The sequence below is a fragment of the Vanellus vanellus genome (genome assembly GCF_965231255.1).
Source record: "Vanellus vanellus genome assembly, contig: HAP1_SCAFFOLD_38, whole genome shotgun sequence".
Classification (NCBI taxonomy): Eukaryota; Metazoa; Chordata; class Aves; order Charadriiformes; family Charadriidae; genus Vanellus; species Vanellus vanellus.
Window position 1 is genome coordinate 2,169,545 of NW_028126614.1, and position 10,241 is coordinate 2,179,785.

A 10,241-nucleotide genomic window follows, 5' to 3' on the forward strand; every position below is an offset into this window, starting at 1 on the left:
GGCAGAAGCGGGCCGGGCGGCCGCTAACGGCTCCCTCAGGCAGAGCACAGACGGCGGCGCGCCTGCGCGCGCGCACCCACCGCCCCGCCCCTCTCTCCCCCCTCAGCCTCCCCTGTACCGATGGCTGCGGGGGGCCCTCGGCGCCCTCCTCGCCGCCCCCGGCCCCGCCGCCGCGCAAGAGGCCGCCCCCCAGGTCGGCGAGCCGCCCCGCCGCCTCAGGGCCGCCCCCGGGCATCGCCCTGGCGCCCACTCCCCCCCCATCTCCCCGGCCAGAAGCAATGCTATCAGCAGGGGTCGGGGGCATAACAGTTCAAGAGAAATTCCTTTGTGTAAGAAAGACCAAAGAGTTCTTCAAAGGATCCGGCTGTCCTGACATTTGGGGGGGCAAAGAGAGGAAAAAACCCACCTCGGACCAACCTGTGTGCTCCATTCCCAAAGGACAAAGTGATTGAAGTGGGTGTATGCCCGAGTTGCTTTCCCACCTTTTATGTCCTGTCCTCCTTAGACTTTTCTTTGCAACTCAGTGTAGGGATTTCCGAAACGAACTTAATTTGTTGGCGATAGGAAGAAAGGTAAAATGTTGGGAAGCATTAACGGAATGAGCCAAAGAGGCCTAATGTGCTGCAGCGGGATCATTAGCTCTCTGCGAGCGGTCGTTGGCTGGGAGAGGTTGGGGGGTGTTGAGGAGGGCTGCAGTTAGGTGTATGTGCCTGAGATGATCCCAGGGGCGCTTGGAGGGGGAGACCTTTGGGATAGGAAAAGTAACTTGGGAAGTTTGGGCCCTGTGAAGGGAAGTCAGCCTGCTGGGAGCTTCCCTAGGGTTGCAAAACACTGTTGTGTGTGTTCTTTCCTCAGCGTTTGCATAGTTGTGGATGATGATGATGACGAGACTCCGCCGAAAAAGCAAAAATCAGGTATCGCGCATTACACAAGTACTGAATATGCCCGATTTTTCTGAGGTTTCGTGTCCCTTGGAAAAGTCTGGCTTTTGTGCTCTGGCATTGTTCCTGAAACGGTGGCTTTTCAAGCCGTTGGCTTCTTGCCTTGTGGCTCTCTATGCCTATAGCCAATGGCTTGAGGGTGTCCGGTAGGGCTTAGCCCTATAGATGACGGACGTTCTCTGCGGTGACTGTGGCAGGGCCCAATACTTTTACTGCCAGCAGGAGATAGCCCAGGTCTCTGGCGCTGAGCCCGCGCCTGTCAGCAGAAAGAGTATCTTAAATCCAAGCTGTGTGCTCCCTCCTGTCTGTATTCGCAATGTACCTCTGTTGGTTTTCTAGCCTGTTCTTATACGGCCTGTCTTTGTTTTTTAGATTATTCCATCTCTGAGCAGAAAGAGAAAGTTGAAGTTTCTGCAGTGCTGCAGTTGCCGACCAAGGCAACCAAACGCCCGGCGGCTTCCGTCAGCGAAGATGCTGCCGGCACAGAGTCTGCGGAAGAGGTTAGCGAGGGCTTTGAAATGTTAGGGTCTGTGCAAGGTGCGAGAGCAAGCGGCTCTCCCTACTGCATCTTGAGGTTGAGCCTGCTCTGAGCCTGTACAGCAGTAGGTGGTTCTTTTGCATTTCTAGCAGGCAGCTCTAATGTGGGCTGGGTTTGCCTTACTCAAGCCTGCGTCCTCTGCTCCGGCACTGGCAGCTGCGGGAGGAGCAAACTGTTTGTTGTCTTCCAGATACTTGAGAATGGTTCAAGTTTATAGTTTTAGTGTGTTTGCAAACTGTTATTCTCTTTCTCAAGCTTGTGGTTAAGGAATCAATATACACTACCTGACAAGAAAAACTGCATACTTGCTCTGGATAAACCACTTTCTGCTCATTATCCACCAGTCCAGGAGAGCGTTCCTGTAGGACTTTGGCTCTGTAAAAATGAGCCACCTTGACTGCCTAGTTTGGTTCAAAGGTGTAGTGCAGTTTTTCTTATTGCCCCATGGGATTAGAGGGCTAAGAGACTGTCGGGCTCTAGTTCTTCGTTCCTGAGAGAGTCGTTAACTCTTATTTGTACAAAATATATTTCTCAAGGGCCGAACTATCACCCTTTGGAATGTTTAGAAGCCGACTGAGTGATAACTCAGTGACAAGACTGTATTCTTTTAATTGCTGCACATATGAGAGCCTGTATTCAAAATTTAAAGCGTACCTGTCAAAGGTCCTGCCAAGATTTGCCGCCTTCTGCAATCTGAACCAGCAAGTCATGGTCCCCAAGTCATAGTAGAGCTGACTAAGCCTCAGGAAGTGTGTTTGCTGGGATTCACATTCAGGTTACACTCACGCTGGTGCTTTTTTGTTGTTTTCTTTTAAGCCTGGGTCCACTTCTTTAGAGCCTTCCACTAAAAGACCACGATTTTCGTCACTCGAGGTAGCCGTGCTGCAAATTGGTAAGGCTGACATCAAGTTATACGACTTGTTTCATTTTCACCCTACCTTGTGTACTGTCCAAGTCTACCCCTAGGGTTCTGTAGGGATTATGGCAGGCACGGGACGAGGCAGCATCTGGGAAGACTTGAGCGTGACCTCTGTTTCTTACCCGCATCCTCGCATTGCTTCTGGAGTGGAGCCGGGCGTCGATCTGGTCGTCTCGGTACCAGAGCTGCCTTGGATGCAGTCCTTCCGTTCTGATAGGTCCACTGTTAGCTTGCCAGAAGCAAATTGTTTTCAATGGTCCTTTTAGGTAGTAGATCCTGAGGAGCCTTTTGTATTTCAGGTTTCGGCTGGCAATACCTTGTGCGCGCAACTTGCTGCAGTTGCCGGTGTGAAAACCTGAAAATGTCCTAAAGTGACATAACACAAATCATATGATGATGTGAGAGAGAAAATGACAATTTATCTTTGGTGAAGCTCGTTACTGTAAACTCATAAACCTCTTCAGTTTCCTTTTATACTTACCGATGCCTTACGCTCTTCTCTCGTAGGTCAAATGCCGTGTGGGACCCATGCTCGCTTGACTAAGGAACCACTCTCTCGTCCTGACAAGACAATTCCCCGTCTGAGGTAAAAATCCTTCCGTTTTCTTTGACTTCTTCCCCGAAAGGTTTACTGCCTATGGTAAGGGAGGTCGTCAGCTGCTTCCCCCCCGAAGAACCAATATTAAACTTTTTCTTTAAATCCAGCTACTTAATTGACACAGGAGATTAGCTAGAGATTAAAGGTCTGCGGTAAGAGGAAGCGTTGAACTTGAGAGGAGGCTGAGGACACAATCAACAGCGTATCTTGAAGGCAGTTGTTGTGATTTTCACTTTTACTTCTCTCTACTTCCCCATTAGCCAGTTGAAGACAGCAGGTCTTCATCTGAAAGTCATAAACATCTCGTGTCTGTCTCCATCGTCATCGGTGTACGTGCTTGACAAAGCAGGTGGTGGTGGAGGTGCACATTGGAATGTTCTCTTGATACCGTTTCTTTTGCCGTTGATGTTTTGAGCACAAGCCGGAAGGGCAAACAGAGCATCAAAGCTGCTCCAGACAGCTTCTTACCACTGAGGCCACCAGTTAAGGAGTGCGCTGCGCCAGAATCCGCCACTGCAGATGAAAATCCATACCATGAAAATGATACAGAAGAGAGTTTCTCATGTAATTTTGGGTGCGCTGAGTTTAAGCGCACTGCATTTGAGAGCAGGTCAAGACTCTGCTGTCGGCGTCTCATCTGCCAGTCGTTGCTTATTGTGGTTTGGCTCATATTTTGGAGCAGATCTGGAGCCTGAGAAAGAGATTCCTTTCAGAGGAAGCTAAACCAGAGAAGTTCCTGGGGAAGGTGTCTAATGCACTCCAACCGCTACTGAGCATATAGTCCCTGAGGTCAGAGCAGGGCAGGTCTGAAGTAAAATGTCCCAGCAGTATGGATGTTGTGGACATTGCCATTCTCAGCGTCAGCATAACCTTTAACAAATAGATTGAGCAGAATTGGTCAGGGCTGGTTGAAATGAACGCTGTCTTGTCCCACAGAGTAAAGTGGCCTCCTCAGGTTAATGCAGATATTTGTCGGATGTGCAAAGAATATTTTGTTCTTCTTAAAGAAAATCCCCAAAAGCCAGCGTGAATTGGTACGCACTGATAACAAATGCCCCCCGTATAAAAATTGTGATTCTCCTCTGTTGTTTGTTTCCTGCCCCAAAGTGTTCAAGCCTCCTCCAAGGAACCAGTGGCGACTGTGAGTCACCGGGAAGAACCAAAATACGGAGGAGACGTCTATCCACGTGCAACACTCAGGACCGGTGAGTATCCCCATGATTTCAATCCGTTCCACTTTGTAGGTAGACGTCAAATCCGAATAGGGCATTTCTTACACACTCGCAGATGACGTTCCGAGTTCAAAGTGCTTGCCAGAATTCGAACTTCCTGACCATACCGTCATCCTTCAAAGTTTTTCCTTTTTTTTTATTTATCACTCAGAAATGGAGAGCTGTGTACATCTGATGGTGATTGAAAGTCGACTTCTTGTTTTCTTACTACTGCTTTTCTGTGCAGGTGTCGAATGTATAGATGTTTGCTGCCCGCAGCGGTCGCAGAGAGGTGATACGATCAGGTAGAGTCTCTTCTAATGATGCTTCTTGTTCCTTTTGGCTCTGCGCGTGTATCTCTTTCAGCCGCTGGTAGAGTCTCGAAGATGACCAACGGTCTTTGATCGTCTCAGTGCTGTGAAAGAGAAGTAGCTAGCTTGCGGCTCCGGAATTGCTTGCAAGCCAGTTGCATCTCCAACACAAGCGAGAGCCGTGCTGCGTGACAAAGAGGGTTGTGCTGGTGTGGTGTTTGCTGTGGGAAGAAAGCCAGTAAGGGTGCGAGTGGTGGCCGTCCCAAGTTGTCCTTGGATGTGCAGAATCCGTTTTTGTTTGTGAGTCGTTCTGCCGAGCCATCAAGGAGCTGACATTTCACTTCTTTCACTTGGAAACCCGCATCCTAAGCAGAAGGATTAGAGAGCTTGTAAAGCCTGGTGGGACTTGAGGCAGTTTTGGGGACTTTGTAAGTCCCAAAGGATGCCTGGGGTTTGCCGAGGAGGGAGAAAAAGGCAGCGTGCAGTTGGGTTTGAGAGGCCAGCGGCCTCATTGGTATTGGCTGTCTGAGCTGGCAGGACTGTGAGTTGCGACGGCTTTGCGGTCTTTATGGAAACAGGTTTTTGGGGGCAGTAGGTGCAGCTACAGGGAGAGATTTTGTACGGCGGTAAGATGCACGCATCTTTCTGCAGTGACCTGCCCTTACATGAGAGAGGAGAAAGCGTAGATGGGAGCAGAGGGAGGTTCAGTTGCAGCAGTCCTGTTTTGTAGCTAATTCTGTCCCTATTCTTCTCCCCGCTTTAAAAACTAGTGCTGTATTTAGCCTTGCAAAAGCCTTTCTTGTCCAGAGGGTGAATTCTTGAGAATTCCATGGGACAGGACGGATATAGAGCTCGCTTCTCTCTCTCCCTCTCCTGGCAGGTACTGCACACCAGAAGAAAACTCTGCGGAAGAGGAAGGAGCAGTGAAAGAAACCATCGCAGGGGTAAGCTTGTGTTATTCCCAAGGAAAATAGAGCTCTTTGTGATGAGAAACTTCAGCACTCTTCACATGACTTCCTCAACAATATCTGTATTTGCCCAGGTTGTTTTTCCCCGGGAAAGCGGGAGCGTTATTTGATGAGTAGCGCTATCGCCAAGTGTTTTCCGCTGCCGTTAATTTTGTTTCTGGACTATTAGGAGCACACTACACTATACGGTTTTGATTCTTCCCCTTTCACGTGTTGGGTATAGCCTCAAAATCTTTAGCGCGCAGACTTGGTTGACCTGCAAAGCTGGACTGGGGTGTCTTTAGTCTTATCTTGTTTGCTGGGATAGGAAGTACGTCTCTTTGACTTTCACCTCTGGTCAGGGTTGAGGTCAAAAATAAAATTTTAGTCATGGTAATCAGAAATAGTAGTCTCAATCTCAACTTGATACCTACACGTGGAGGCTTTGCTGGGGTTCTTAACGCTAGCCCAAGGCAAAGGAGCTTTCTGCCTCTCTTGCCTCCGAGTGCAGCACTCCATGGGTGCACAGTTGGAATGCAGTCGTCAAGAAGAAGTAACTTTGGAGTTTGCTGGTTGCATGGGTGTACAAAAACCCTTCCAGTTTTCTATATAAGCAAGATTTTCTGTCCTGTCCCCAAGGAAACAAATCTGTGCTTGATTGCTAGCTTAACGTCCGTTTGTCTAACAGAGGCAGCGTGGCACAGAAATCTTAGAAGATGCCTTATTCCGAGGACACCCTACACCTGTTCCGTCCAAAAAGTCAGCCAGCCTCGATGTGGAGGAAAAGAAAGTGCCAAGATTGGGAAAAACAGCGGAACGCTTTCCTCCGCTCACAGAGGTACCGTAGGCGACAGTCTGTGAGACAAAAGAGAAGGTTGTGGCAGAGCTGCAAGGAAGTCCTCTTCTTCTTGGTGGTTCTTAAGGCGCTTTGAAATCTGAAGAACTTGCATTGAACCTGTTAGCGAGTGGCTGTGGTTGTGGCTTCACAGTGCGAGGGTCAGCACTAAAGCTGCTTTGAAGGATTTTGTGTGCTCCCCGCGCTCCTTCAGTTGTGCTGCCCTAAGGGTTTGTGGGCCTTCTGTTAGCGGGACGGCTGCCTCAGTTTCCCCCTTTGCCGTTCCCTTTGAAGTCCCCCACCTTCACGTTCTTTCAGGCTCCTGACTTAGCTGCCTCGGTACGGAGGATGCCCGCTGGGGTTGGCTTAAACCTGGGTATTGCGAGGGCCGCAGCAGCACCTGGGAAAGGGGGTTGCCAGAGTTGTGTTCCATTTTCAGCTGCTTGAGCGTGTTTGCTAAGTTGACGGGTTTTATCCCCACGTCCTTGGTGAAAAGAAACGGCAGCAAGCCTGGGCTGTGAAGTTCAAAGTTAGGATGCTGAAACCAACCAAGCAAGGCAAAAGCGCTATCGCTCACTGAGGCAAGAAACCGTCGAAGGCAGTTGCTCTGTCACCTGAGCTGAATTTACAGGCCATGTTTCAGTGGAAAGCTGCCCCCAGGTCAGCGTGCTCCACGCTCTGTTTCACAAGTCCTTCCCCATTGAATTGTTCCTTTCAGGCCATGGAGAGAGAGGTCAGTGCCGCATTTGGCAAAGGTGAGCCAGATGAGATCATGAGCAGTGCCTTCAAACTAAAGGTCACTCGCGAAGACATCCACACGCTCAGGAACCTTTGCTGGCTAAACGATGAGGTAAAACCAGCTGCAGCACAGGGCTAGTCTCACTCAGCCTTTATTGAAAAATACCCCTCCGCCCTGTACAGAAGTCGCGTCAACGTTCTTTGATGACCTCCGCTGCAGAGCCTAGAAATCTCTGTACACTTCTTATTTGAGGTGTTGAAGGGTCGAGCGTTTCTGGAAGTTCCGTTACTTCTTGTATGACGCAGCTTCCAGGAGTTCGTCCGGGTTATTGGTGTGGGGGGCAGGTGTTTTGATCAAACTGCCGATGTAGCCCCGTGTGAAATCCTGGGAACAAAAGCCTCCAGCTGAGGCTGGAGTTCTCTGCGCTGCGTGCTTAAGGGTGGCCAGAAAAGAGGTGGTGCTGTATTTTTGGTTGGGGAAGGCAGCGTCTTATTTTGACACCTCACGTTTCCTCTTTATGGTGCAGGTCGTTAATTTCTACATGAGTCTGGTGATGGAAAGAGGGAAGAAGGAAGGCTATCCAGCAGTCCACGCGTTTAGTACTTTCTTTTATCCGAAACTAACATCTGGGGGCTACGAGTCGGTCAGAAGGTGGACCAAGAGTGTCAATGTCTTTAAGCAGGACATCCTCTTCGTGCCTGTGAACTCGCGAGCACACTGGACACTAGCCGTGAGTCCCACGGGCTTTTTCTTTAGAATTGGACGGGGAGCAAAAACTGGCAAGAGAAGTCATGTAGGTGTTGGGGGGTGTGCGGCAGAAGGTTGTGCTTTGCCTAACGGTCACCTTTTAATAACAGGTCATAGATCTGAGGAAGAACACGATCACGTACTTGGACTCGCTTGGGCAGAAAGGGGACAAGATTTGTCAGACTTTGCTGTAAGTAACCGCTCCGTCACTGCTTTTCTGGTGTGAATGAGGAGAGGGGTTTTAGATTTAGTCCCTGTAAGGCGACTGCCAGTTTTCACGTGGCTTGTAGATAACCAAGCAGGAATCTTGGAGTTGCTTGCTGCGAGTTGTCTGGCATCGACTGCTTATCTGCTGTCACAGCGTCCCCTGCACCCAGGGTCTGGGGTGCCTGGATTCTGCCACCTTCCCGTGAGAGGCACAGCCAAATACGCCATAGCCCCGTGGCACACGTGTGCCGACTTTGTTAGTCGGAGCCCAGGATGTGGGATGAAGGCACCCGGTGGAATTACGGCATTACAGTTCCTTGCTTGGTTTGTCTCTTTGTGCTCTGATAACATGTGATTTGGGGCTTTTTGACCTCTCCGAAGCAATGGAGTCGTTGGCCTCGTTCTTGACCATTAGCTCACAGCCTCTCCCCGTGTTTGTAAGTTTCAGATTGGGATTTTTCCTCAAAATCAGCCTTAAATCAGCTGCGGTGAGGATCCTCTGACATTTTACCGTCCTGCCGTCCGTCTTCCTGTGATCCTTCAGCCGCTTTATTTTGTTGTTGGCCTAAATTACAGAGATGAAAAGGGATTTTTTTTTTTCCTTTTGTTTTAACCAGCCAATACCTGCAAAAAGAAAGCTGGGAAAAAAGACAGCTGGAGCTGGATGTTTCAGAGTGGACTCTTCACAGCATGGAGCCACGTGTACGTGAGCACCCCTTGGGTTTGAAATGGGAACTGTAAGTGCTTCTTTGGGGCCCAGATCCTGGCCCGTGACAAAGAAAGGGTTGAGCTGATGTTCCTCGAGGAGTTGATAGTAAAAAGCAGTCCCTAAAGACCGGATTTAAGAAAGGTCACTTAAGAAAGAGGCGGTGCGAACCTTGAGACACCTCGCAGGGGGGAGGGCTGCTGCGCCTTCTGGGCCTGCCAAAAATTTGGATCGTAGTGTCCGAGTCCGGGAGGCAGAGGGGAGGGATGGTGAGCAGTGAACTGGGTCTGTTCCTCGTGGGCGGGAGTGGGTATCGGGGATTAGGCAAGTAGGGTCAGGAGTGTGCGGTGAGCGCAGTGTCGGTGTGGGTAATGTGCGCTGCTTCCAAGTTGCTTTTCTTTTGAGACAGAGGGAAATCCTCCATCTTCTTTGCATTCCTTAGGAGATCCCTCAGCAGCTGAATGGAAGCGACTGCGGCGTCTTTATGTGTAAATACGCAGATTACATCGCCAGAGAGAAACCGTTCAACTTTAGCCAGGTGAGTGAAGGTCATAAACCCCTCCAAGCCCCTCTCGCCCAGGGACAGGAGCCAGGGAGGTTAGGCAGCAGCTCTTCATTGTGTCCGGGGCAGGGGCTGAGGTTTCGTACCCCGTTTCGGTGCGTAGTTGCTGGGATCAGAACTTCCAAGTGGCCTGGGCAGGGCAGAGCTGTGGTTCTCCATCCCCGCCTTTGGGAGCTGCTGCCGGTGAGATTCCTCTTGGGCAAGATACTGCTGCCAGCGGGTTTGGCATATCTGGGCTCGGTATCTTTTGGAGAAATGGCTTCTACCCTTTGACCAGTCAAGACACCGCTTCTTTTTCTTGATTTCGTTTTAGACGGGTCTTTTATTAGCGTGCTTGTAAGCTGTCGCGCGGTCAAGTCAATCTGGTTTTGTCGGGTTGTCGTGTCACCCTCTTAGGAACCGCGTGGGGTGTTGTACCCAAACGGTTGACAGTTCCTAAAGGGAACTTCCTATTAAGGACTCCGCTGGGCGTTTATGCGTGTTTGCCACCTCTTTCTACCGTGACGTCATTATTTAATTTCTCTTTTCTTTCTCTTCTCTTTTCAGACTCACATGCCATACTTCCGGAAGAAGATGGTGTGGGAGATAATCCACCAACAGCTGCTGTGACACGTGGACTCTTAGAGCTCTTCTTTTGATTACGTTTCTTCGACCTTAGTTACTTTTCTTAGGCCTTTAGTTAGTTTTCTTAGACCTTTAGTTACATTTCTTAGACGAATTTTCCTCTTTAGGTTATGAAGTAGAAGTTAAGATGGTTTATTCCCCCCACCTCCCTTATTTTGGAGACAGTAACTCTGGGGTTTTGGTACACAAGTTTTCCTCTTCAAATTATGAAGTAGTGGTTAAGGCAGTTTATTTCCCCACCTCCACCACCACCACCACCCCCCCCTTATTTTGGAGACAGTAACTCTCTTTGATTAGCTAACGCACCTTAAGCAAGAGCCAGAAAGGTGGGTGTGACCTCGTTAAGGGCAGAGTGA

The 10,241-nt window shown here is 49.7% G+C and overlaps 1 protein-coding gene across 1 annotated transcript in view; it reads left to right on the forward strand.

Annotated features, from left to right (window-relative positions):
- Window positions 1-9,870, forward strand: part of LOC309684886 (sentrin-specific protease 2-like) — a gene marked incomplete at both ends in the record, with an annotated part of 31,230 nt that extends 21,360 nt beyond the window's left edge. Inside the window, 7 exons of the mRNA XM_082500730.1 lie at window positions 6,226-6,303; window positions 7,019-7,150; window positions 7,566-7,769; window positions 7,897-7,976; window positions 8,611-8,695; window positions 9,142-9,237; window positions 9,808-9,870. Of these exons, the coding sequence (XP_082356856.1) occupies window positions 6,226-6,303; window positions 7,019-7,150; window positions 7,566-7,769; window positions 7,897-7,976; window positions 8,611-8,695; window positions 9,142-9,237; window positions 9,808-9,870 (738 nt within the window). The remainder of the gene's footprint in view (window positions 1-6,225; window positions 6,304-7,018; window positions 7,151-7,565; window positions 7,770-7,896; window positions 7,977-8,610; window positions 8,696-9,141; window positions 9,238-9,807) is intronic.
- Window positions 9,871-10,241: the final 371 nt, after the last annotated feature.